The sequence below is a fragment of the Eubalaena glacialis genome, chromosome 14 (genome assembly GCF_028564815.1).
Source record: "Eubalaena glacialis isolate mEubGla1 chromosome 14, mEubGla1.1.hap2.+ XY, whole genome shotgun sequence".
Taxonomy (NCBI): Eukaryota; Metazoa; Chordata; class Mammalia; order Artiodactyla; family Balaenidae; genus Eubalaena; species Eubalaena glacialis.
Window position 1 is genome coordinate 39,593,817 of NC_083729.1, and position 26,705 is coordinate 39,620,521.

At 56.1% G+C, this 26,705-nt stretch overlaps 1 protein-coding gene and 1 long non-coding RNA gene across 2 annotated transcripts in view; one reads left to right on the forward strand and one right to left on the reverse strand.

The window, feature by feature from the left end:
* The window catches only part of TTC7A (tetratricopeptide repeat domain 7A), a 129,874-nt gene that overhangs the window by 87,628 nt on the left and 15,541 nt on the right, over window positions 1–26,705 (forward strand). The window contains exons 14-18 of the mRNA XM_061168743.1: window positions 373–445; window positions 3,116–3,276; window positions 15,640–15,756; window positions 19,144–19,241; window positions 20,965–21,099. Coding sequence (XP_061024726.1) covers window positions 373–445; window positions 3,116–3,276; window positions 15,640–15,756; window positions 19,144–19,241; window positions 20,965–21,099 — 584 coding nt within the window. The remainder of the gene's footprint in view (window positions 1–372; window positions 446–3,115; window positions 3,277–15,639; window positions 15,757–19,143; window positions 19,242–20,964; window positions 21,100–26,705) is intronic.
* Window positions 21,684–23,661, reverse strand: LOC133074775 (uncharacterized). Its single transcript, XR_009697233.1, has 3 exons — window positions 23,579–23,661; window positions 21,841–21,947; window positions 21,684–21,725 (listed from the first exon to the last, which is right to left on the reverse strand). It is a non-coding gene; the product is annotated as an uncharacterized LOC133074775 (long non-coding RNA).

The window sequence follows — 26,705 nt, forward strand, 5'->3', positions numbered from 1 at the left end:
CGTCCTCCGGAAACTGTTCCCTTCTGTCCCGCGGCGGAGAGGGCAGACTCCAGGCTCTGTACCAGGCCACAGCCGGGTCAACAGCTGTCCGGAGGAGAGGGGCTTCCCCCACCCACCAGTCCTGTCCTCCCAGACGGCCCCCACCTCAGCCAGAGCCAGCCCTCTCGGCACCCACTGCCCCTGCCTTGGGCTGCCCGTGGGCTTTCTGCCCCAGCCATCGTCTCCCGCGGGGCACCCTCCAAAGCGGGCCCAGGCAGAATCTCCAACATTTGGCCCTGCAGCACCCAGCACAGTGTGGGCATGCTGGAGACCCACGTCACACACTGGTTGTTGACCTTGATGGCTGACTTGCTGCTCCCTTGCCCCATACAGAGCCCAGCAGCTGGCGCCCGGTGACCCCCAGGTCATCCTCTATGTCTCCCTGCAGCTGGCCCTCGTCCGCCAGGTGAGTCCTCACGGTTCTAACACCCAGGTCTCTGGGGGCTGCTGATCTTCTCCTGGCCCCACTGCCTTTATCAGCTGTGTGACCCTTTGCAAGTGACTTGACCTCTCTGAGCCTCTATTTCCTTGTCTGCTATGTCAGCACCTTCATACTCCACCTCAGAGGGGCCTAGTAAGGATTAAGTCAGCTAATGTGGTAAAGCCCCTGGCCCATGGTGGGCCCACAGGAAGGGGTTATTCTCTGCCCTCACTCCTCCTACAATATGTCTGTCTCCTGAGAAGTTGACACGTGACCACAATAAACATTTGCTTGTGTCCTCACCTTCTGTTGAGCTTTCCCCAGGGGTCTGGAGGAGTAGAGTGATTGGCGTGTGGAGCTGTTTCTGTGTGACCCAAAGCTTTCCTCCGACCCTGTGGACGCCACCGGCAGGCTCGGCCTCTGGGGGCTGACGGGGGCCTGCTGTCCGCCAACCACCTTCGACCTACATGGCTCTCCGGGCCGACCCACCTTCCTTCTCCAAGCTGAGCTGTTGGTGCTGAGAGGACACTGGTCTGTCCAGGGAGTGAGGCCGGGCAACCCACCCAGCCAGTTGCCTTTCAGAAACGAGCAAGAGCTCCCATCGCCCAGGCCCCTCAGAGTCTCTGCTTTCACCTGTGCCCCTCAGGCTGGTGCTCTGTGTGAAGCAGGACCTCTCGGTGGCTTTGATCGGGTGAGCGTGGACGCTGGGCCACTCGGGAACTGCAGACAAGCCAGCAGGGACCCGGGCTGGGCTCCAGACTGTTGGAGAGGAGTCCACAGAGCCCCCATCTGCTCGCGGTCAGGTGACAGGCAGCCTGGCTGACGAGGGTGCTGCTGTACCCCCACTGGCCTGGGCGAGCCCTGCATCTGATGAGGAGGGCGCCGGTGGCCCCATTTGACACCTGAGGCGCTGAAGCTCTCCTGAGCTCAGGAACTGGGAACTGGCCAGGCCAGCACAGTGTCTGCTCCAGAGCCCACTCTGACCCAGTGAAGCAACCCCATGGGGCTCTAAGTATCCTGTTCCCCTGTCCCATTTAGAGACTGGGCACTTGGAGCCTTGTCCACCGGCCTGGTGGTTGGTTTTACTGGTCGATGTCAACTTCTAGCCCTTGGTCTCATCTTCAGGGAGCTGTGTTTCCAGCCCCTCTCCCCCTGTGCCCCTGGCTCCTGACTTCCAGGTCCTGGAGGAGGCACTTCGTACCTCTCTGCTGCTCTCTCCAGAAACATCAGTCTGCTCTGGTGCTCCCAGGAGCATGGACGCAAAGATACCCGAGACCAGTTTATTTTTAGCCCTCTGTAAAAGAACCGGTGCTTTCCTTGCCAATCAAGTTCCTGATAAACCTTTGGTGATGCATGTTTTAATATCTTTAAGTATTCAGCCACCTCTGATGAATGGCGTCTGTCCTCCCAGAGAGATGACTGGGCCAGGCCAGTGGAGTCTGGCACCCATTTTCCTTGGGGACCCAGATCTTGGTAACCTCAGGGGGTTGAAGGTCCCTGAACGAACTCTAAGCTAGTCCTGCCTGCCTGGGTCTCTGAGCTCCTCTGGCCCATCCTGCCCAGAGCATGCATAGCTGCTCAAGTCGTGAGGGCCGAGGATTTGGACACCCAGCCCAGAATAACGGGGCAGGAGCAGCCTTGGGGAGGCACGGGCAAGCCAAGCCAGGAGCCACACTGACCTTAGCTTCTTCCTTTACTTTCCATGACCTTTCCTCAAAGGGAGGTCCCCGTGGGAGGACTCTGGGCCTGGCAGTAGTGCCCACAGCCTGTGCAGAGGCCGGGTGGGGACGAGGCACGTGCCAGGCACGCCAGGGACCAGAGGCCCCAGCTGACCTGTGTCCTGTAGGCCCCTCAAGGAGCATTGGAGACCGGGGTCTGAGGTTTGGTGAAGAACAAGACTTTCTGAAAAGGGCTCCTGAGGTTCCTGGGAGGATGGGGTCCTGGTGTGGATAGAGTCCCTCAGGACTGGAAGAAAGGATCTTACCTGTTCATTAGCTGCCTGGGCTTTGGGGGCTTGAAGAGGGAAACTCACGTTTTCAAATGTGTTCGATGCTCAGCAGGACATTTTTCCTACGTCGTCTCACCCTCTCAGCCACTGTTATAGGTATGACCGTTATCCTCATTTTGCAGCGTAAGGACTGCAGCTCAGACAGGCCAAGTCCCCTGCCCTGGGCGCCAGCTAGGAAGTGGCAGAGCTGGGATCCATGCCCCCATCTGACCCCAGAGCCTAAGCTCTTGCCACTGTGAGCCTCTGAGTAGGAGGCAGCATTTGTCTGTCAGCCCCCATCACTGCGTGAACAGGTTCGGAGAAGAGTTCTGTAGCTAGTGGTCCGGGTGGCCTCTCCTCACAGCCCCACTCCTCCGGTTTAGTTGGTGCTTCCCGGCTGATCCTTCGTGGTACACTGTGAACCTGCCCCTCTTTTCCCTCTTGCGTGGGGACAGCACTAGCTTCCAGGGCCTGACTTTGGACAGCAGATCCCTCTTGGCCATGTGATTTGGGGGGGATGTTTTCTCATCAGAGCCCCTGCCTGCCCCACAGTGCCTGGGGTCTCACTTGAGTCTGCTGCACCCTTGTTGGCTGGCACCTGGCCCCAGAGTCCGGGGAGAGGTGTGGGCCTTGGGGAAGGTCGCTCAGCTGGCAGTTGTCTCCGGCAGATCTCCAGCGCCATGGAGCAGCTGCAGGAGGCCCTGAAAGTGTGCAAGGATGACGCCAATGCCCTCCACCTGCTGGCGCTCCTTTTCTCCGCCCAGAAACACTATCAGCATGCCCTGGACGTCATCAACATGGCCATCACGGAGTATCCCGAGAACTTCAAGTGAGTTCCCCATGGACACTGCTGGGCTGGCGGGCTGGTCGTGCACACACTGAGCGTCAAGGTGGGGCGGGGACCTGTGGGCGTGGAGCCTGGCTCTGGCATTCTGTTCTGGCCAGGTGTGAGCAGAGGGCACACACCTGGTGTGGGGTGCGAGGGCAGCTCCATGTAGCCTGTTTGTATTCGGGAGACAGCCCTGGCTCTTGGTCTCCACCCTGCATTTGAGAGATTACTAAAACTGAAATCAGTTCACTTTAAAATACAGGTCGCTTAGGGAATACTACACGTAGATAAAACAACCTGTGCAGACAAGGGATTAGTTACCTAATCCCAAATATAATACAGCAAGACCTACTGTGTAGAAGTTTATTTTTTACTTTTATACAAATACACGAAGGACAAAGGTCCTCCTCTTCCAGTACCAGTTACCTGGCTTTTTTCCAAGCTCCATCCTCATGCCTATCTGGCAGGGTCTGACGCACGGTCTGCTGCCAGCCATGTGTGTGCACATATGTGTGTATGAGTGTGCCTGTGTGTGTTTATTATCGGTTACGCTTCGGTAGAAACAGAAACTGTCACGATGAGAGGGTTAGAATCCTAGAGTGGGGAGGGGTCGCCTCACCCGGCCCCTGGGTCAGAGTGCATGTCACAGAAGAAACAAGAGGCTGGGCCAGGCATCAGACACTGTCCTTTTTCTGAGTGAAATCTTGCACGCAGGTGGAAACCATGAACAGATGGGAGCAGAGCTGTCCTGTGGAAGCCAGGGAAGGGGGCCCACATGCTGGCCCCTCGGTGCCCCCAGCCCAGTGCAGGATCCTCCCGTGCCAGCGTCTCCCATCTGACTGCACGAGTTGAGTGGGGGGTGGAAAATCCACCTACCACCCAGCCCTGTGGAGTGACCCTAGGGTGTGACCATGACTCTTTGCAAATAAGTCCATACTTTTCCCCATGGATGAGACCCCTGGATTAGCAGGAAGTGTCGCTGAGTCCATTACTGGTCAGGGATCACTGAAGAATGTCATTGCTCTTCAACTGAAAGTGCATCCTGCTTCTCCAGCTGTGCCCTGCATTGGGAACAAGCTGCATGTGGCTCCAGTTAATTAAACCCCTGATCCAGTAAATATCACTGCAGCCAAACAAAAAAGTCAGCCCCCTTCGCCCTGACCTCAGCGTCCTCAACAAGGTCTGTATTGCAGGCACTTAAAGGCCCCTGGTCTGGGTCTGTCTGCCACCCAGTGCCTCGTTGGTCCCAGGTGGCTGAGACCTTGTAGAGGCTCTTCTTTTCTGCAGAGACTGCCTTAGTGTAGGAGAGGCTGGCAGGCTGATGTCAGGGGTCTGGGAGGCCTGGCCCAGGGGGATGCTGGTGGGTGGAATAGACCCCTTTCCTCTTGCGCTTGTCCCCATGTGGGAGCCACAGCAGGTCCCTGGCTGTCACCTGTGGTGCCTCCAGCAGCTTGCCCCTGCATCTTCTCAGCTGCTGAAAGACTGACATCTGTCCTGCCTCCAAGGACTGTTGTGAGACTCAGACAAGAAAAGATCTCACAGTCAATTTACAACTGGCTTCAAGGACAGCAGTGGGGGTGGGTCTGGAAGATGGTCCACAGTGTAAGGCTGGGACCTGGGACCCGAGGGAGGCAAGTGCCTGCAGTGGGCCGGGAGGTGGGGGAGGGCATCCTGCACATGAGGGCAGGGGAAGCTGTGAAAAGGTGTTCAAGCTCCTTAGCTGCACAGGAGGTTGCCGTTCCTGGGGGGCAGACTCAAGACTCCAGGAGAAAAACCCAGCTTTCGTGGAGTTGACTTTTGAAAATCCTCCTGAATTCAGGGATTAGAAAGCAAAGCAGAGGATCTTGATTTCCAAGCTGTGGGGTGACCTTTAGTTAATGGAGCTTGAGTTTTAAAAGGCAGAAACGTGGTGAGGCAGAGACTGATGGGCCTGCGGGGACAGTGGGAAACTGGCATGGTGGGAACCAGACACCCGAGCAGCTTCCTGAAATCCTGAGGGCTTCCGACGGAGCCCTGGACACATGTGCTGGCCTGGCCATTGCTGGCCAGTTTGCCGGGGGCCTCAAGGGGGCAGCAGGCTCCCTATTTGCACCTGGGTTCCAAGCCAGGCCAGGCCTCGGAATGCAAGAGATCCCCACAGCAAGCTTGGAGATGCCTTTGCTGGTCCCTTCTCCAGTCCTGGGATTGGGAGGCTCAGCCGGGAGGGTCACGGGGAACAGGCCACTGCTAAGCTTGGTCCCTGAAGCCATGGGCTCCATGGGGTGCTGGTTTTAGGTAGCAGATTCCTTGTGCTTTAGTCAGGCCGCTTGTAGGGGAGGTCGCCATAGTAACCAAACAACATTCCTGGGCTAATGATGGGAGCTTTCCAATAACCAGCCTGTCAGTCACTGCTCCCACCCCAGACCTGGCAGCCTGCCAGACCGGTTTTGAAAGCCCAGGCTATCGGGCTGACAGAAGAGGAGCAAACTGGTTTGCCCTTCCCTTCCCCTCCCCTCGGTGGCAGGGCCGCCTCCTCCCACCCCTCTTGGGTTTCTGGCCAGCCCAGCCCAGGTCCTGGGGGCCTTGGAAGGTCCTGGGGGAAGGGGTGTCGGAGCTCCTAGGGAGCTCTCCCCAGAGCAGGAGCTATATGGCCCTCTTGACAAGCCAGAGCTCACCACTTGTAAGCAAATGGAACCAGTCACAGCATCTCCCCCAGGAAACCTGGGCTGTTTTGGAAAATGTTTGAGCTGATAAACTAGGCATTAGCTGGGGCCAGACCGTGACTGAATCCGGCTAAGGCCAAGTTGGCCTCGAGGGTACCCCTCTGATCTCTCCCTGGCCTGCCTCACCTTTTTCTCAGGTTGCGTGTGATAAATTTCTAGTGGTGCATTCCACCGAGCAGAAGGGATCAGAGTCCTGGGGCTTCTGTTAATGTCTCTGACTTAAACCCAGCGTGTTTATTGGATGGTTCTTATTAGGGAGTTGGAGTAGATCAAAGGGACGCTTAAAATACCAGCACTCCAGTGAGGGGGCTGGAATCAAAGGTATTAGCACAAACATAGTTTATCACTTTGCCAGGTTCATGAAACATTTTTGGCTGCCACATCCCCTGATGAGGACAGGAGCCATGGGGTAAACTTGCAGGCCATGTGGTGGAGGGAAGTGTTAAACCAGGCATAATCACTGGCACCGGCACACTCTTCCCCAAAGGTCAGTTCCTCATCGGTGAAGCTAGCCTGACATTCAGCGTTTCCCTTCGCTGGTGGTTCTTTGCAGCCCTCCTGAGACCTCGCTCCACGTGACACTGCGGTCAGAGGGTCTTCAGTCTCCCTGTAGCCCTCTGCTCACGCTCCAGCTAGCAGGGTCGATGATCTAGGTTATTTTGTTTGGGGAAGAGGAAGGAAAGGAAGGAAGACAGATATTTGCAGGTTTTTCCAAAAGGAATTCTTTGTTTTAAAGCCCTTTTAGCTCTTCGCTCCCTGATCCTCACGCCTGTCAACATTTTCTGGTGGCAGGCACTGTGGCCTGGGGCCCTTGGCTTTCAAGCAAGAGTGGCCCAGCCTTTCTGCCCCCGGGAGAGGGCTCAGGAGGCGAATTCGTGCCCATGAAGTAGGGCTGGCCTCCCCTCTGCAGTGGGTGGTCTTCGGGTCCCCAGGTCTGCTCACTGGGCAGAGATTATAGACCAAGACCAAGGTGTTTCCTTCTTGGTGTCTTATACCTGGCTGGGAGCCAACTTTTGTTCCATCTAAGGACCTGCTTTCTGGAAGTTCTTCCACCCCAAAATGGTTATGGAATGGCTCTGTGTGGTTTGTGTTCATATCTTTCAAGGTCAAGAATTTGTGTTTGGAGAGTCACCTGGGGGTAACTGGAGGTGACCTGCAGCTGAGGGAAGCTGGGCCGGCCATCGGTCAGCACAGATAAGGCTGGGGGTGCCATGGGCGCAGGCGGCTGTTCTGCGGGTGGGCCAGAGCTTTTGAAGCAACGAGGTGCTAACTCCTGGATGTGGAAGCTTATGGGCTGTCGATTTTAAACGTCGTATCACATTGAATGAATTCATTCAGAGGTAGAGGATCAGTGTGAACCTTAAAAGACTGGGGGACATGAGTCAGTGTAATCCTCCAGAACCAAGGAAAAATTACTGGTTTTTTAGGGCTAAGAAAAGCTGCCATAAGTGTCCGTTGCAAGTTAGGGATTAGTCTATGGGAAGATAATAAAGATGGGCCTAACTGTGGCCCTCTCCCTTTTAGGGAGGTCCCTCCTGTTAGAGCTTTAAAATAATATCCTCAAAGAGCAAGTGTGTGAGCTTAGTCAGTTAATTGCCCTGGTGGAGTCTCTCCCAGAGGCGTGGCATTTAGAGGAGCCTGAGACCTGTGACCTGGCCAGGGTGAGAGCCAGGTGATTACAGCCCTTGGAGGCGAGGGAGTGGCTGATTCCTACTCACATACGGGCTGCTCCTCCCCTTCTCCCTGCCGCCCATCCTGGGCTATGGATGGGGCCTCTGAGCCCCACCTCCAGGCCTTCAGTCCTGTCCCTGCCAGTCCAGCCCCAAGAAGTACCCTCCTTACCTCGCCTTGCTTCCAAATCCTGCCCATCCTCAGAGACTCCCCTTGGGCTCCACTTTAGGCCTTGAAGCTCCTGTACTCAGAGCTGAACCACTCAACTGAGTATCTGATTTTCTTCTTCTGTTTCCTAATTGCCTTGGATGTGTTTCTTGAGCTTGCCTGAGAGTGTGGAAGCACCTTTGGGGCAGAGATTATGGCCTGTCCTCTGCCTCCCCTTCCTCCCTGTAGGGAACCCACAGCTGGACACCCAGCACACCACTAGACCCCCGATGGGTAGACCGTAGGAGTTGTTTTGTTCGTTGTTCTGGAAGGAGGGAAGGGAACACATGGGGATGTTGGCTCTTACAGCCCTCAGAGCGCTCTCATACCCCTTCACCATGTTTTGTCATTGCTTTGGTTTGATTTGTTTACTTTTTGGGCTTTACAGCCCTCCTACTCTAAAGGTAAAGAAACTAACGGGAGAGTTAGATGGTCTCTCAAGGTCAGAAAGCTGATGAGTGGCAAAGCAGGAACTAGAACCCAAGGCAGCTGATTGACTGAACCACCCTGGTATGCTTGAACCCCAAGTGCTTCAATAATAACAAAATAACAACACACCCAGTGCTTGCTCTGTGCCAGGCACTGCTCTAAGCACTTTTCGTGCATTAACTCATTTAATCCCCTCAGCAACTGTGGGAGGTGTAGGAACTATTGTTACTCCCACTTTCCAGATGAGGAAACAGAGGCACAGAGGGCTTAAGTAAGCAACTGTACATAATAGGGGCTAGGTAAGTAGTAATGACAGGTCATATGTGGACTGAACCATTTATGAAGTGCTAGGCCTTTTATGTGCGTTGTTTCCTCATAACAGCCCCCAGGGTGTAGTGATACTGTCATTCCCATTTTACAGATAAGAAACTGAAGCTCTGAGAAGTTGAAATGACTGGCCAGAGGGTACATGGCTACGAGAAGGGAAGCTGGGATTTGAACTTGGGTCATCAGACTTGGGCCCCGTTTTCCGGGACAAGACCCGCTTCCTGTAGAAGCCCACGCTGCATGCAGGCTCTGGCCTCCTGGCTGAGGAGTTAGACTTTCCAGAGGCGTGGCCGCCTGACTCAGAGAATAGCCTGCTTTTTCCACTCAATTATGTGTTTTCTATAAAAATAGAACTCTTCATTAAAACAATGCAGCACAGCCATCAGCTGGAATTACTAATTACTGTCCTTTAAAGAGATAATACCCCCTTTTGTGCATTCACCATACCTGCCGCCACCCTCTCCCCCACTACAGAGGGCCAGGAGCCAGAAGCCAGGGCCCTGGAACGCACACATGGGGCAGTGGGACCAGAGGAGAGAGTTTCTGCAGGATGCTCTGCAGCTTTGTTTCCTTGGTTCCTGGTCATGGGGACCCTACAGCTTTCCAGGCCTCGGTGAGTCCTTGTGACTCAGCTTTCTTTTTCTGTTATCCAACAAAGATGTGTTGAGTGACATTAGGTGAGGCACTGGGGAGACAGAGATAAGAAAGACGTGGTTCTGCCCCGAGCGTAGGGTCTGGTAGGAAAGACCGGTAATGATGGAGCGGTCTCAGGATGAGGGCTGACCTTTCTTGAGGGGTGGCTGTGCACCGGGGCCAGCTGCCTTGACAGTTTCTGTTGCCCTTAGTCCTCCCAACAGCCCTCCTTGGTGGTGCCGTTACTGTCCCTGCTTTACCAACATCCGGTAGAGCTCAGAGAGGTGAAGGCTCCTGCTAGGAAGCAGCAGGACCCGGAGGTGTACCTGCATTGCCTGATGCCAAAGGCCGTGTTTCAGCACGACATCCTCCTGTTTGCTGAGGAGTGAGTCAGGGGCCAGAGGTGGTTCCCTCAGGTACACAGCAGGTACCGTGTTCAAGTGTTTATTGCACATGCTGTAAATTTTATAGGGAACTTCTTTCAAGGAACATGAAAGTAAAAACGTGGGCCCGTTGTGCGTGCCTCCCACACAGCCCATGTCCTTCCCTGCAGCCAGCTCTGCTCTGCCAGCATCCCCCTGCCACCGAGCGTGGGGTGCTGGGGTGAGCAGCAGGGAGGGAACACCGGGGAAGATGGTTGGAGGCCCTGGGTGAGGGGGATGGACGAGATGACCTCTGACCCCAGGACAGTGCTTGCTTAGCCAGAACTGCTGTCACAAAAATATCCCCCGTTTACAAAATAATTCTTTTTTAAAAAAAAAAGGTTTTGGAAAGGCTCATGCTCACCCAGTTCTGAGGAGGCCCACCCTGAGATGGTTCCTCTTCACAGCAGTGGAAAGAAATGATTTGTCTTAGCCTCAAATGGGAATAGCTCCAAGTCTTAATCCTTTTGACAAATAATTAGCAGGCTGATCCTGGCCCAGGAGTTCAAGCCAGGCAGGGCCTGGGAGGAGAGAGAGGAGGCGGGTGCTAGGCCCACCCGAGCTTTCCCCTGGGAACCTCCATCATCAGTCCTTGGCCAGAGCGATCACGAAGATTGGCAAAGCCAGTGACCTGTGGCGACACCCAGAGACGCTGACCTCACTGGTGTCTCTCTTCCCCCACTGGAGGAGGGCTGGCCCGGATGCAGACAGACAGACTGACTGACTGCAGGGCTGAGATCGTTCACGGTTCAGCAGGGGCTGGCTCTGTTCAGTTCCGATGGGCACCTGTGTTTGGCCCCAGGTGCTGACCCATATAGGTGACTCGGAAGGTGGCCGGCGTGGGCTGCCAAGGCTCCAGTGGCCGTGAGGGAGGGCGTGCGCTCTTAGAGGGTGGGCCCGGGGCTACACTGGGCCTCCTTGCTAGGAACAGGGTGCACATGCCTCAGCCTTTGGAGTGCTCAGAGTGCCAGGACCCAGGACTCTCCTCCCCGCAGCCCAGCAGCCTCACCCCTGCAGCGGGGACAGAGGGCATGGCGTTTACACTGACGCTTGCTCCTTTGCCTTCCCCGGAGAGAACTCTCACTTTCACATCTGCCTTCAGATGTAATGGCGGCGAGCGTTTGGCCTTAAAAGACCTCAGTGTTTATTCTACATCTTAGAAAACAGGAAGGTGCTTGCAAGACAAGGTCACGGCCGAGGTTCGTTCACCCTGACCGGGTTGGCTGTGGCTCTGTCCCTCCCCTCTGATCCTCTTCCTTTCTCATGCCCATCTTTGGTCCCAGGAGCCACCTGGAGCCAAAGGTGCCACCTGCCTTGCTGAACAGGCCATGAAGCTCTGGGGTTTTCTGAGAGCCTTCAGAGACACCTGGCCTGGACACTGCTTTTGGGGGTCTGCTAGGTCTGCATTTTTAAAGGAATTCCTTCCCTGAGCCTTGGGCAGGCCTGTGCTTAAGGACTTAGTACAGCTGTGGGTTTCTCAGCTGCTGCTTCTGGGTCATCACAGTTCATCCTGCAGGAGTCCCTGGGGCAGACAGGGCAAGAGACTCCACTCCTATTTCACAGGTTTGGAACCTGTCACATGCCCAGCTGGGTAGCAGCAAAGCTGGGACTTTGGCTCAGGTTTCTCACTCCTGGGCCAGCGTCTGTCTACCGAGTGACGTTACAGTGCAGGGTCAGGACAGCAATGTGGCCATTCCTCTCCCGGAATGGCTTTTGTCAGGTCGTTGGAGGGCTGCAAGATTCCAATACCCCAGCCTTCCTGTCTCAGAGACTCTCCTCAGTTGTGCTTTTGGCTCTGCCTGGGTGACCGTCCTCTGGGATGAAGACCCCCAGTCACATGGAGCCAGATGCTTTCATGTCACGTCCAGAACTCCCTGTTCCTCCCCAGGCCCTGGGAAACTTTGCTTCTGGACAGCTTAAAGTGGAATCAGCCAGCACTTTGCTTGTGGGCTGTGTGAGTCCAGCCTTCTCTGCAGTTCTGAGGCATCAGTGAGCAGATTGCTCGCCTGCCTCCTAGCCAGGAGCCAGCAGCGGGACGTGGGGCTGCCACAAGCCGGCTCTGTTTCACCATGGATTGCGAGGCGCAGAGCGTGGCTGGAGGGTTGTAACAACACGCATTTTCATAGTGTTAAGCTAAACGGACACCATGTGCTCAGCTCTGTGCCAGGCACTGGGGAGGCGAGGAGGGCACTGACATGGAGGGAGGCAGGGTCCTGTCCTGCAGGCAGTTGTCATCCAGGTGGGGACACGCGGCAGGACACAGGACAAGATAAATGGTAGTTTTACCATCTATAGGCAGGACTGGCTGCACACTGTTTCTAGAGTGTTTGAATATTTCAGTGCTTGATATGAGTTTATCTTCATTGTTAAAAGCATAAGCCTATGTGGCAAAAAAGAAAAAAGTGTGTGTACACACACACACATACATACATATATGAGAGAGAGTAATTAAGTGCTAACTGAAGATTGTCCTGAGCGTTCAGAGAAGGGCAGGGGTGGCCACGCTTCTTGGAGGAGGACTGGAACCGTTGGATTAAAATTGTGGGTTTTTTTTTAAGTCTCAGAATCCTTTCTTCCGATGACATTTTAGACTCATTCAGCATATAAAACAGGTATGCCAGGGGCTGGGCTGTTTGAAGGGAGCAGGGAGCCCGGACTCACCCCCTCTGTTCCCCAGCCCTCACTGCAGCGGCCTCCACACGGCCCCATCCCCGAAGTACGGTGCTCTGATGAGGCTTTGGCCTGTTGGTGTGGACCCCACCAGCCACAGTGGCACCCTAGGGCACTGCCAGCCTCCTCGTACCATTGTGTGAAGAACTGGGCCACCCATCCTGGCAGATGGGATGGAGAGGGAGCCCTGTGCTCCAGCAGGACCAGTGGTTTGGTTGTCTCAGAAGAGTGGCAAGGAGTGGGGTTGTTTGCTGATCCCCGTTGCCAGGCGGAAAGAGTTCAGTGGTGAATTAGAGGCGTGGCCGCTGTGTGTGGATGACTACGTCCCCACGATGTAGTAAAGGCCATGGCGGGTGGGGCGGGGTGCAGCCCCCATGGGGACGCACAGAAGGTCAGAGGGTGACATCTGGTTAGGAGTTGGCCGGATGTCAGAGAGGAAGGGTGAGCCCCAGCAGGGGCGACAGTGTGGAATAAAGCCTGTCCTGCACTGCAGTGAGCCGCTTATGCCCTGTGAGCAGCCCACAGGTACCCAAGGTCATGGGGAGAGGTGGCAGGGATGGAAGGTGGCACGGACAGTCAGGGCAGGGCCCCTTGTTGAGGAAGACGGTTCTGGCAGTGCTGAACTGCGAGACCAAGGAAATCTCAGGAGCTAATCTGGAGCCTCCCAGGATCTGGGAGTGAGGGATCCAACCAGAGGGTGACTGTTGGAGTGCTTGCCCCAGCCCGGAAAGGATGTGGTTGGGTTGAGAAATTCCACTCTGGGTCACTCATGCTAATGGAATGTCAGAGTCTGCGTTGGTAGAAGTCACTGTAATGCCAGCTCAGCTTTCAGCCACTTCTGTTCCGGGCATACGATGTGGTCAGGTCTCCCACGGACCCCTGCAGTAGGGGGAAGGGCCGGGGCGGAGAGGGACGAGCTGCAGAGGAGGCCTGTCTGGGGAGATTTGGGAGCAGGGGAATGCTGCAGGGCTGGTCTGCCCAGGACGGCTCCCAGTGGCCCTGCCCCGGGGAGGTGCAGCCTTGGAGTGGACTAAGCCTTAGTGTCCCAACCCTCCAGGGGGAGGAGCTTTGCACCAACACCTGTTCCAGCCGCAGGCCCTCCCCCTCCCCCATGCTTCTCTTCCCTCCCCCAGCTCCCAACCATATCCCACCCCACCCTCCTCTTCATCAGACACCAGCCCCTGCAAGACCCCTCATCTGTTCTTTCCTTGCACTGAGTCTGATCCAAAAATACAGCCCTGGATTCTCTGGGCAATTTGTCATTTTTAGCACTGATTGTCACCTTGAAGGCAGAAATTGTGTCTTCTATTTCATGTTCCTGAAGCAGAGGCTCCTAATACTTGTGGAGTGTTGGACCTTTTGAGAGTCCGGGAAAGGGGAGTGGGGATGGCAGGACCAGGGTCCCCAGCAGCTCCCACCGGGGTACTGAGACCACGTTCCTGACCAGGCCCGTGCAGTCTGCAGTGTGGGGACCACACTTTCTGCCCTCTGAACCTCATAGGCCTGCTGGGCGATTCGTTAGTAAATGTTCTAAGGAGGGCGCAGGGCATCCTGAGAGTCTGGGAAGGCTTCCTGGGGGAGGTGGGATTTACAGTTGAGCATGGGGGAAGGGGTGAAAAAGGAGAGGAGAGGCCATGTGGTGGTGGGGACGACCCTGTGAGCAGGGGCGGAGAAGGGACATGGATTTTTGAGGGAAAGTGAGGAAGAAAAATAATACTTGCCCAGAACCCAAACCCTCTCCACTGAAAAGAGGCAAATTCCACCCTTTTTATTCTCTACCAACAAGTCACAATCCGAGAAAAACAAGGTGTGAGAAGAAAGGAATGGAGTGAAGCCATCCAAGTCCTTTGTGAGGCTGGAGGCCCAGGACTCAGTGCAAGCAGGGGAGGCCAGGGCCCTGACTGAGGGGGAAGGTCAGAGGGAGAAGCCCCCAGATGGAGGCCTGGCCTCCCAGTGTGGGGCCTGCCCTCTGCTGCAGCCTCGGTCATGGGGGTGCACCCTGTCTCCACGCAGGACTCGGCTTCCGTGATCCACGAGGGCCTGTGTGCCACCCTCAGGTGGGCCGGCAGCACCACCAGGCAGCAATCAAATTCAGGGCCTGATACTTGGGTTTGCCCAAAAGCAGTGCCGTGAACGGAAGGGCGTCACTGCTCACCACCCAGTGAGAACGAGGAGTCGTAGCCTCGTTTGGGCCTCAGTGGCTCGGCCAGGTTCTCCGCAGGCTGCCAGGCAGCTGGTGCGCGTCAGTGTGGCTGGCAGTACCCGTGGTAAAAAGATGGCAGTACTTCCATATGTGTGGGTAAACAGCCACTGCCTTGACCCTCCCCAGGACCCCAGACTCCCCAGCAGTTAAAGATCTATCACTTGGCACCACAGGGCATCCAGACCCCGTCCTGGTCATGCTGAGCCAGTGTTCTGCTGGTCTGTCTGTGTCCTGGGCAGAGGGAGGCAGCCAGCCAGCCCTGTGTCCTGCCTCCCCGTGGGCCAGCACTTTCCCTCTCTTCCCAGCCCCTCTCAGGGCCACATCCCCACCGTTCTTACCCCAGAAGACTTCAGGATTGGGGGTTGAGAGAGATTCTGAGGTTGTTCCTAAACGGTGACAGAATAAGACTTCATGTCACTTTCATCCTATTGAATGTATAAGGAAGGCTGGCAAGTTTGGGCTATCCAGGGAAGAATCCTTTGACAGAGTAAAACCTAACCCTCCTCAGGTATACAGGGTCAGGATACAGTTTGCATTCAATTAGGAGATGTTAACTGAGTACCTGTTGCCTGCTGGCGAGGCGTAAAGCAGAACCCTGCCCTTCTGTGACCTTTTCACCAGTTCCTTGCTTAGCCTCATTCCTTGAGTCAAAGTTTGCTTCTGGGTCTGTCTCTTATATAAGGTCCCATCATGGGCCTGGTGGGCCATATAAGTAAAAAGATAGGCACGTGTTCAGTGAGGATGCTGCAGAGCCGAGGGTGTGGAGGGAGAGGAGGGGCAAAGAAAGCAAGACCGTAACCATGCTGGACAGTGCTTCAGAGTGTGGGCGGGATAGTACACCATCAGGGGACAAGCGTGAGCGACAGGGACACTGGTGAATGCAGAAGAGTGCTCTGCGCTTTGGCAGAGAGGATGGAGAAACTGAGGCACAGAGAGAACACGTGGTCCTGGGGTACAGCTGAGGCCACTGTGCTTGTGGGCACTCTGCCTTCTGAGGGCTGGGGAGGTGGGCAGAATCCCTTGGGGTTCCACCCTGGGAGGAAAGCCAGGGGAAGGGGGCCCCCTCAGGCATTCTGACTGCGGCTCTCTCTCCCCACAGCCTGATGTTCACCAAGGTGAAGCTGGAGCAGATACTGAAAGGCCCAGAGGAAGCCCTTGTGACCTGCAGACAGATGCTGCGGCTGTGGCAGACCCTGTACAGCTTCTCCCAGCTGGGGTGAGTGGCGGGTCCCTCCAGATGGAGTTGGGAGGCGGTGGTTGCCAAGGCAACAGCACACAGCTGAGTGGCCATGATGCCTGGTGGGTGGAGGTGCTGAGGATGTTTGAATGAGGGAATGGGACTTACTGCTTCTGGGGCCTTTTACATCCCTGCTCTAATTTTAACCTTTTGACAATCCTCTATGAAGGACAGAAAGAGGCTGTTTAGGAAACTAAAGTTCAGAGGGGTAAGAAGGAAGAGAAAACATTATTAAGCATCTCCCCCATCAGCTGCTTTTATCTTATCCACTGTCAGATTTTACCTCACCCCAGGGGGTAAACTGGGACTCAGAGACCTTATATAACATGCCAGAGCCACTCTCCTGTAAATGGTAGTGGTGGAGCTTGAACCTGGATCTCCTGAGCCCCAGCCTATGGAGCCTGTCACTTCTTTCCTGGTTCCATTTGGAAGCTGGGAGAGGAGGGGAGGAGGAAGCCGAGTTCTAAAAGGGGCCCCACTCCTCCCCACTCACCCACTGTCCCCACACATCCCATCTCCTTCTCCAGTTCCCAGCCCAAGCTCTGGGATTCTCCTGGGCCAGAGCAGGGCACTCTTGTCCAGGCTGAATCTGCAGAAAGTCTTTGCTCAGACCTACTGGGACACCTGGGCTCAGCCTATACAGCCCAAAGCAGAAATGGGCCTCATTTCCGAGTGGGGCGGTGCACTGCCCCTTCCCGGTCCCCTGGTACCACCTCCTCCCCTTGTCTGGCTGTGTCATCTCCTCAAGGGACCCCACTCTGGTAGGTATATGTATTTTCACAGGGACTCTGGCAGCCCAGCAGCCTCTTACAATCCCCAGAGGAATATCTCTAAAGGTGCAATTTACAGAGGAGGCCCCAGGATAATCTGATGGAGTAAAATCCTTGGGCAGGGTAGGGTCAGCCCTCTCTTTGCAGGCCTTTGGGCTTGGGAGATTCCAGGGCCCAGCAGGACTGGTGGGTGGAAGCTGCCAGCAGGCGGCTCTGGGGTGAGGGACTTTTCAGAAGGAAAATGGGGAACCACCTGGCAACTGGGTGCTGTGAGGGTGAGGGCCAGACTCTGGTGTGAGGGGGGCCCGCATTTGGATGCCCCTCGCTCTGCCACTCACTGGCTGTGACAGGTCCCGCTGGCAGAGAGCGCCTCTTAGCCGGGTGGCCGGTTGCCTGCTCATCCAGGAGATCATGATGGGGCCCCTCTGAGCTGCAGCCTCGTCTCCAGCGTGTAGGGCTTAGCCTGTGCCACCCCTGCGGGAGCAGCAGAGCTGTGGAGCTGTCAGGTGCTCTCCAGGGTGGGGCGGTCGGGTTTGCCTTGGGGTCTTTTCAAGTCACCACCCACAGCCTCATCTCTGGGGAACCCCCCGGCAAACACCCCCCGGCCCCACCAACCCAGGGTGGAGCAGAGCTCAGCCTGGCCAGCTACCTGCAGGCAAATTGTGGGGACCAAAGGGTTGGATCCAATCCCCTCCTGGCTTGCCCAAGAAGAGGGAGCATTCTTTCTGAACCTGGAGCCACAGAGCAGAAACTAGGACTTGTAAAATCTGGGTTGGGACAATCAAGGATCAAGGCCAGAATCCACAGCCTGAAGGTCTGGCCTGCCCTGCCCCACCCTGCCGGCTCCACCTCCCGCTCTGCTCCCTGGCCTCCTTCCTCTGCTCTGCCTGGGGCCAGCCCACACGGCCCCTCCAGGAGCCTCCAGTGCCCAGCCTCTGATGCCCCAGCGCAGCCCTCTCTCCATCTGGGTCTTTGTTAAACGCTCAACTTGGACTGTCTCCTTCCATCTGGCTGTCAGGTTCTTCAGGGTAGGGGCCTAGGACCAGGAGGCAAGAGGTCCCCAAGATGAGCTCTTTCTGGAGCCCTAGGAGAGCCCGCTTCAGGACGAGAAGCTGTGTCTGTGCATCCGTTCCAGGCCAGCACAGGCTGGGCACTTGCCCACGTTCTCATTTAGTCCTCACAACGACCTTGTGAGGTGGACATTCTCATGCTCATTAACTCCACAAAATAACTGTGATCATCTCAAGAAGAGAGGACTAAGATCTAGAAAGGTTAAGTAGCTTTGCCGAGGGTCACATTGCTAAGGAGCGCAGCCCCGTGGCTCTCCCCCAGTGTCCTTGGCTCTTTTGCACTGTACTCAGGTGCCTCCCGGGAATGAGAAGGGGGTGTGAGAGGTGGGAACCAGCCCGACCAACTGTGTTTTTGTGGATGGTTTCCTCTAATGCCCACAAAGATGGCTGTGCACCCAAAGAACCAAGTTCAACGTGAACCGGAGTTAGGATGGCAAGGATACCCCGGCCCTGGTGTTATTTGTGGGACCATCGTCTTGGTGCCCCTCTGAAGGGAGGAGGCCTCTGGCCCCCAGCTGGGCCTGCCTTCTCCTCTCCTGCCCTTTCTGCCTCAGTCCTCTAAGCTTCCCCAGCCAGCAGGTTCAAGGCCACAGACCACCCCCCCAGCAGTGGGCAGGGGCTGCCTGGGGGCTGTGTGTGCCCCAGGATGGGCACAGCCAGTTGTGCTGCCTTTCTGAGCTGGTGGTCCCCCCGTATCCCACTCTTGAGAAAAGAGGAGCCTCCCTAGCCCTGTGGGAGCTGCAGGGACCTGGGGAACTGGGGGGGGCTTGTTTATCTCCCACCCTCGGGCCCCCTCTGGCTCTTCCGGGGCCACCCTGGCAGCCCCGGGGAGGGGGAACCTGAGGCAGGGAGTGGCATCTGGGCCTTCCTTCCCTGGAAGGTGGGGGGCTGCAAAACCAGGCTTCCCTTGGAAGCCAGTCCACAGTGCCCGCTCTCTGCCTGGCTCTCTGCTAGACGTTGAGAGGGTAACGAAAAGTAGAAGAGGGAATAGATGGATGGGAGAGGTTCTCATCCTCGGCGTACGTGGTGCTGGGATCCACGCTGATGGAGAGCAGGGAGGGAAGGCAGCGTGAGGGCAGGGGAGCCACAGGAGGCCTCTAGATGGATATGGGCCCCCGGGCTGGGTTCTAAACAATGCGGGGTTTGGGTGGACCGAGAAGAACGGCGAGAACCTGCTCGGTGGCAGCAGCATGAGTAAGCATGTAGCTTTGGAAACAAAATGTGGCAGCGTTAGGGACTAGTGAGGAGGCTGACGGCCCCACAGGCACACAGCGGACACCCTGTGTGAGTGTGTGATCAGGAATAACATGTCAGTTTAGCATCTGGGGTGAGCCAGATTCTAGAATCCCAAGCCTGAGGTCTGATCTGGCCTGCTGCTCTGGTTGTCTCCATCCTTCCTAGTGGTCTTTGGCTCTGTTCTCGGGCCTGAACTCTCAGCCCCAGAGCCTGCCTGGCATAAGGCTCCTCTCATTCTCCATGCCAGCCCCCTCCGCCTCACCGGGGCCTGGCCCTCCCTTACCTTCCAGAGGCCTGGAAAAGGATGGCAGCCTCGGCGAGGGCCTCACACTGAAGAAGCAGAGTGGCATGCACTTGACTCTGCCCGATGCCCACGATGCAGACTCCGGTAAGAATGTGCCCTGTGGGCAGCCGTCCACGTGAGCCCACAGCTCCCTCTCCCAGCCTGAGCATCTGCCCGCCTGGTCAAACCCACCCCACCTCCTGCCGGCCGCTGTGCTGAGGGGCCTGTGCTAAGGAGCCGACCTCGGGCCTCTTTAGGGCCCATCTTGGCCGGATGGCTGCTGGCCCTGGGGCAGGAAGTGGGCAGCTGGTGTAGGCGAGGGAAGGACCCCACCCCCTGTGTGGGGAGTGAAGAGAGTTGGGGAGACTGGGGTGGAGAGGTGGCTGTGGAGTACGGAAACCGTTTCCCTTTAGGCTAAAGCTCAAGGCCAAGGTCTGCCATGATAATGTCCACAGTAGATCCATCAAGTAGAAAGGAAGGGCTGAGCTTCTGTTTACAACTGCAAACCCAAAGCTGACTGTTGTTTCCTGGAAAAACTCATCCTGACATCCATGACTTGTGAAATTCAAACAAGTTCAAGATCTGCAAACTGACATGTTTTAACCCAGGACCTGATTAAAGCAAACACCTTCCTCAAAAACACAAGCAGAATTAGTCACGGGAATGGAAGCATGAGGGAGTTGTATTTGGTGGCATTGCTCATCTTTTCCACTTCTGTGGCGGTGAACCAAGTTGCGCCTTCATTGTCAAGTGATGGAGCTGATTTCCGAAGCCACGCCCAGCACCTGACTTGAGAGGCAGGTCTGAGGATTGCTGGGCTGGACGTGGAGCTGCAGACTCCGAGGAGGCAATGGTGACGGAGAGTGTAGCTCCCTTGCAATTAGAGAGGGAAAAACCCTGGACAAGGTTATTAGGACTCTATATACACCCGCCTTATAAACTGAAATCATCTGTGGTTTGCCCTGAGGTCTCCTGAGTTTATTGGAGCCTTTACTGCCTCTGAGAGAGAGGGAAAAAAGTGCTCGCATTTCACCTGCATGTGAATTGTAAATGTCAACGCCTTATATATCCTGAACAGGGACCCATGTCACTCTGAACTGCCACATGGAGAAGTTCTCCAGAGGGCACAGGGTCTGGCCTGAGCTGCTACCCAAGGATCCTTCACAGCCCAACCACCAATGGGACCTTTCTATAAAGAAATAATAGGCACTTGTGAAAACAGAAGGTAAAAATGTAAAAGGAAGAAAGGAAAAGTCATCCGTCAGTTCATCACTCAGACCTTAATAAATGGCCTTTCAGACTTTCAGAAACATGTCCATATTTTCTTGTTTGTAAAAATATGATCATACTCTTTTGCAATCTGCTTCTTTTTACCAAACTGTATAATGTCAGCCTCTTTCTGCATCGATACCCATATTTATGCATCGTTATTTTAATGACTGCATAGTCTTGTATGATTATACTCTCACTTATTTTTAATCAATCCCAGTTGGCGGACAGTCAGGCCATTTCTGTCTTCGGTATCCCAGGCAGTGGTAGAATGCCCGCAGTTGCCGACATTCATGGTGTTCTTCCCTAGTGATTAACTCCTAGAAGTGGGCTCACCGCCTGATTGCCCCTCAGAAAGCTCCTCTCTCCGGCCTGGGTGAGGATAGGAGGTGGGCCCCTCCTAGTGGGTCTGTGTGCTGTTTTGCGGCTGCTGGGCCAGGCTGCCCTGCCCTGACTTGGTGTGCCCTGTCGGTCCTGAGGGGCTGCGCAGCCTCTGTCCTGGGGCCTGCAGTGGGGCACTCAGACTCTGTGGCTCAGCCCCTCCCACCTTGCTCTGCAGGTTCTCGGCGGGCATCTTCCATCGCGGCCTCCCGGTTGGAGGAGGCCATGTCGGAGCTGACCGTGCCCAGCTCGGTTCTGAAGCAGGGCCCCATGCAGCTATGGACCACGCTGGAACAGATCTGGCTCCAGGCTGGTGAGTGTCCCCAGCCCCAGTGACACCCACCCCCCTGCCTGTGGGCCACCAGGGCCCCCTCTGGCTCCTCCGGGTCCGCCCTGGCAGCCCAAGGTCGGGGATCTGTGTCCTGAGGAAAGCTAGTTAGGACTCAAACCCCCGAGAACTCACGGGAGAGCTAGAGCAGAGGTGAGGTGTGCTGGCCCCAAGAAAGCGAGGCCTGGTGGTCAAGTTCGTTGAAGGCAGAGGGCTGGTAACCCTAGGGTTGCCATTCGAGTGACAGTCTCTCTTGACAGCTAGTGGGCACCGTTGCCACCATGGAGTTTGAAGGTCTGTTAGTATTGGGGAGGCCGGCGGCTTCAGAGTTGCACAGCTCACTTACTGCCTGTCCTGATCTAAAATGAGCTAGTGTGTGTCAAGCAGTTAGCACATAGTAGGTGCTCGGTAAATGGTTCTGGGCTTCTGTCCTGTCCACTATAATGACGGTAGAGGCAGAGGCAGCGTGGTACCCCCAGCGGTGAGGTTCCTTGGTGTTTGGCTAAGGGATGCTGAGGAGTGACTCGCTGAAGTGATAGAAAATTTAATCCCACAGTGGTGTGAGAGGTGGATTAGAGTGAAAAAAGAGAGAATCAAGGCCGGAGATGTACCTGAATGAGATAAAATGGCAGCAGCAAAAGAAAGAAGAAGGCGGTTAGGATAAGTGGAATCCTAAAAATGCACCAGGCCAACATGCTCCCTTGACCCAGGAGTGAAGCTCCTCACCTTTTACTGATTACCCTTCTATCTGCGCCCTCTCCAGCAAGGGGGTGGTGCTGATAGCCCCGAGGGGAGATGGAGAAGAGGCAAAGTAGATATTCCGTTCCTGGGACCTGCGGATTTTGCAAGTCAGAGTTAGAATGTGCTTGTTGATTGAGGATCTAAGGTTCCCCGCTGCATGGATTTCACATATGGACACATTAGTATGCAGGACGCCCCCGCTCTCCCCTCCACAGGCTCTAAATATGGGGGGAAAAGTTGGACCAGGATTCACAGAAAGACTAGACCGGAAAGCATGTTAATAATGCAAATATTGCCCCAGTTAGCACATCAGGCTCCCTTAGGATGCTAGGGATATGGGGCTGTGCTCCACCGTCAGCTTGTTACATCTGAAGTAGGAAGAGGAACTTTGAAAAATCCAGAGGGATAACAAACAAGGCCCTAGTCTGGTTCAAGATAAATTGCATCTCAGTCTGTTTTGGCAGTAAGTTCCATCATTAACCCAGTCTTAGGCTGGGAAATGTTATATCCTTCATCTCCCAACTGTCATCCTCCTCCCCTCCCTCTTCAAGCCTCTTTTCCATTCCAGTCTGATGTGAGAAGCCTCACGGAGGGTTTCCGCCTGAGAGATGAGTTTCAAAAATGTTGCCTCTTTGGCAGTGGGTTCGTGTGAAAATGAGAGAGGCACCCGGCCCCATAGATGCTCCAGGATCCTGAGTGTCCAGAGATGCCTTCCAGAAGGGCAGGATGGCCCACCTTTCTCTCTCACTGCAGCTCATGTCTCTGGGAGCTAACAACGTGCTAGAGAGAGGGAAATAGGTGTAGGGAGAGTTCCCCTGCCCTGGAGGTCCAGGGGCTCACAGGCGGCCGTGGGCTTTCCCTGGGTCAGGGGAAGTTAGCTCGAGTCCCAGCTCCCAAATGGCAGATCCACCCTGTCTGGGCTGCCCTGGCTCTTTAGGTGGCCCCGAAGGTGGAAGCTACCCCTGCTGTCGGCTGGGCAGACTGGGGACCTGGGGTAGGGCAGTCAGAGCTGTGTCTAAAGAGCGTATTTATTATAAAGATGTAGTTGAGACAGAAGCTACGTCTGACCCTTGGTCCGACAGGCTCCTCTCATTCTTCTGTTTCCTTCTTTCCTCCTCCTTTCTTCCCTTATCTTCCTCCACTCTCCATTCTTTCCCAGCTCCCTGCCCTTCTCCCTCCGGCCTTCTGTGCCTGCTTCCCATGTCCTCTTTTCCTTTGCTCCTGGTTGTCCTTCTTCCCTCCCCTCTGCCCGTCAACCCCTCCTCCTGAGTCCGTGAGGAGAGCTCTCCCGGGACAGGAAGTCGGGAGCCCAGGCCCGTACAGCCCTGACACCCGCGTGGCCTGAGGAAAACAGTGCCCCTCTCTGCATCCCAGGGACGGAGGGTCTCAGACCAACCCGAAAAATCCCTTCAGACCTTTGGATTCTCTGTGTTACTCTCCTGGCCGGTCTCCCTTCCAGCCCCCTGCTCTTCTCTCTCATTTCTCCTCCCCCACCCTTCCTTCTCCTTTTTTCTGGGCATCCATATGTCCTGAGGGTTCGCTCCATGGGGAACTGCTTATTTCCTTTAGGGGACAGTTTTGGGGACCCCCCCCTGGGGCTCAAGGTGTATTCTTTTTAGGGTCTAACCTTCTCTCCTGCCCTGGGGGCCCCTGCCCTTTTAGCTCGGGTGGTCCCCCCTCCTTTCTGGGGCCTCACAGAGGGCCTCTAGGAAGCGCGTCTCACCTGGCGAGGCCCCTACAAGGCCTTAAGCGTGGTCCTGGGCCCTCCCTCACTCTGCTCCTCCGCTCAGCGGCAGCCGAGCAAGGCCTTCCTTCCTGCAAAGAGGGCTCAGCACTGGCAAGACAGGCAGGAAGACTGGAGCCAGCTCTGGGTGCAGGGTTAAATCAGGATGCCTCAGAAAAAAATAATAAAAGGGACTGTTGCAAAGCTCCAGGGAACAGATGTTTTCCATTTGGAGCCTGCTGAGAGAAAGCACAGAGGAGGATGGGTGGAGAGAGATGGAAGGAAGAAGAAAAGCCGAGACAGACAGACAGGAGAGGAGGTCAGGAGCAGGCAGAGAGGGAGACGAGAGAAGTGAAAACCAGAAGGGAGGGGGAGAGAGAAGGAACCAAGGGGATCAGAGAGGGACCTCTGACACGGAGGGGGCAGTAAGGCCCCTGTTTGCTGGAGTGGTGACCTCGACTATGAGAATTCAAGGAAAATCCAGTAACAGTGGTTGCTCATCCAGCCCTGGCAGGGGAGGCCGGGGTGGGTGTGGGCACCTCGGGGCCCTGGCAGCCAGGACTGGGAGGTAGAGGATCGGGCAGTGGGTGGGCACCGTGCCACGCGGCTCCTGCTGCAGCCGAGGCCGGCTGTCTGGGGAGCACCATGTTGGGTAAAACAACTGCCCAGGGACGCTGGGGCTAGGAAAAAGGGGTGCATTGCAGCCCCCAGACCTGTGGGTCTGTGTGTAGGTCAGGCACCCCGCCCTGGAGGCTGGGCCTGCCAGGGGCTATCTGTAAGGCAGCCAGGAGCCCTCAGGAGACCTCACTTCTCTGGCTCTGTTCTGTGTCTGTTCCTGCCTAACTGGTAATGAAGTCCATCGGAGCAGAGCAGTCCTACCTATTTTTCAGGGTATGTTCTCTGGTGTGGGCCCAGGACAAGGCCCAGGGCCCCGAGGAAGAAAGAAGGTGGAGATCCCTGTAATTGAAATCTGTTGATGTGAAGGCACTGTGAGGAGTTCCCAAGGGAAGGACCAGGGCCAGCCTCCAGAGATGGGGCTCAGGAGACAGGGCAGCAAGTTGTAAACAGCTTAATGAGGCGGGCCAGGACCAGGTGGGCAGGTGGGCCAGGCCTGGGGAGTGTCTGCTGGGACAAGGTCCAGGGGAGTGGAGAGCCGGCCTCTGAGCTCAGCTCCTGGCAATGCAGGAAGCAGCCCCAGGGGCTGGTGCAGGACAGGCCTCCCCACGCCCAGCACTCACACCACACACTTCCTTCTGCTTCTCCCTTCTCCTCTGTGACCCTGAAAAGTCCTGCCACAGTGGGGCCCAGCCCTCCAGGTCAGCACAGCCTCCCTTCTCCTCTCTGCCAGTCCAAGTGTCCCTGTGCCTTCAGGCCCCAGCTCAGATGCCGCCCCCCCCAGGAAGACTTCCCTGACCACACCAGCACAGCTAGCCTGACCCCATCTGAGCGCCCAGAACACTCAGCGATGGCACTTGTCACTCCACTGCCCTCGGTCACTCCAGTGGTTTGGTGGCTCAGCTGCTCTGCTTTCCCCCCCTCTCCTCTTTCTCCTTCTCATGGGAGGGCCAGGCACGGTCAGTCCTCAGCAGCTGGACATTGGACATACGTATGAAGGCAGCCGGCGGAGAGCCCCAGGCGGCAGGTCCGGAAGGGAACACAACAGCAGAGCAGAGGAGAGCGAGGCTGAGATAGCCAGCCCTCCCTGCCGGGCCCCGGGTTCGAAGCCCACCCCTCCTGGCCTGGCCTTCCAAGTTTTCCACCGTGGGAATCTCCAATTCAGGCCGTCTCTGAGGACAAGAGCCTGTGCTTCTCTCGCACCTTATCATGGGAACCTGGCTCCTCTGAGTTTAATTAATTCTCTGATTCTCCCAAATTCTCAACTCCAGAGGAGAAAAAGAGTACCCTGCTCAGAATGCCTTCTGCAGCATTCAAGCTACTTTGATTACAGTGGACCTTAGACCACATTCATGCTGAGCGCCCACTGTGCTGTGCGCTACAGTCAAGGCCTTAGGCCTCCTTCCTGCTTCTTGTTGGAAGCAGAAGACGGGCTGCCTGGGCCCAGGTCTTCCACCTTTTCTGGGAGCTTTCTTTGGGGAGTCTGTTATCCGCCCCCAGCCCCCAGCCCCCAGACCTAATGTGAACTCGTGTAACCTCAGCTCTCGGCCTGTGCTGGGAACAGCTCTTGGCAAAGCCCCCAGCCCGGCTCTGCTTGCCCTTCTGTGCTCCCTCCCATCTGTGTGGGGCAGCCGAACCCACGCTGCCACGAGACGAAGGCTGAGTGGGCTGCGAGGCACCTCCGATGCTCCGCGCTTCTGAGGGTACCTCCAGTGGGTGTGTACCTGTGCAGCGTGGGTTTGAAATGCGCGTCTGTGTGGGTGGGCCCGCAATTGGAGAAACTGCCCTATTTTCTACGGATCTGGGTGGAAGAAGGCAAACTGGTTGTGGAGCGGATCTTCCCCACGTGTTGTTTGAAAGGCGTGTGCGTCCCTGATTCCTCTCCATGCGACAGAAAGTCCCGAGTTTGGAGGGAGGCCAGGAGCTGCCCCTTCCAACCGAGGGACTGGGGTGAGGCCCTCCCTCTCTCAGCCTGGTGTGTCAGCCTGGGGTGCGGGAGAGTCTCTCTCCCAGACTCCTGAGAATTAAATGAGAAGAGATGCTTGCTTGGCCCACGGTCAGCTCTCAGTAAGTGCAGGCGGGTTTGTAGCTCCTCAGTGTGAGCCCCAGCCCTGCCCTCCGCGGGCGCTCCCTGGGCCTCCTTCCTCCCACCCCTCCTTGGTAGCATCACTTGGCCGTCCTCGTCCTGATCACGCAGGTGGATTAGCTCTTTAGTCAGCCGCCCTCCCTGGAAAGCGACCTCATCTGCCTCCCGCCCCCTGTTCCCAGATACGTGATGAATAGGTGAAGTGACGGGACAGAAGAGTCACCCGAGCAAACGCTTAGCTGCAGGGGACCCCACTCATGTCCCCACTGCCAGGCTCTGAAGTCAGACAGCCCAGTGCAAACCCTGGCTCCATCGCTTACTCTCCCTGTGGCCTTACGCAAGTTCCTTACCCTCTCTGTGCCCGTTTCCTCCTCCCTGAAGTGGGTAGTAGAAGTGCGTTGTTCACATAGGGTTTTGTGAGTGTTG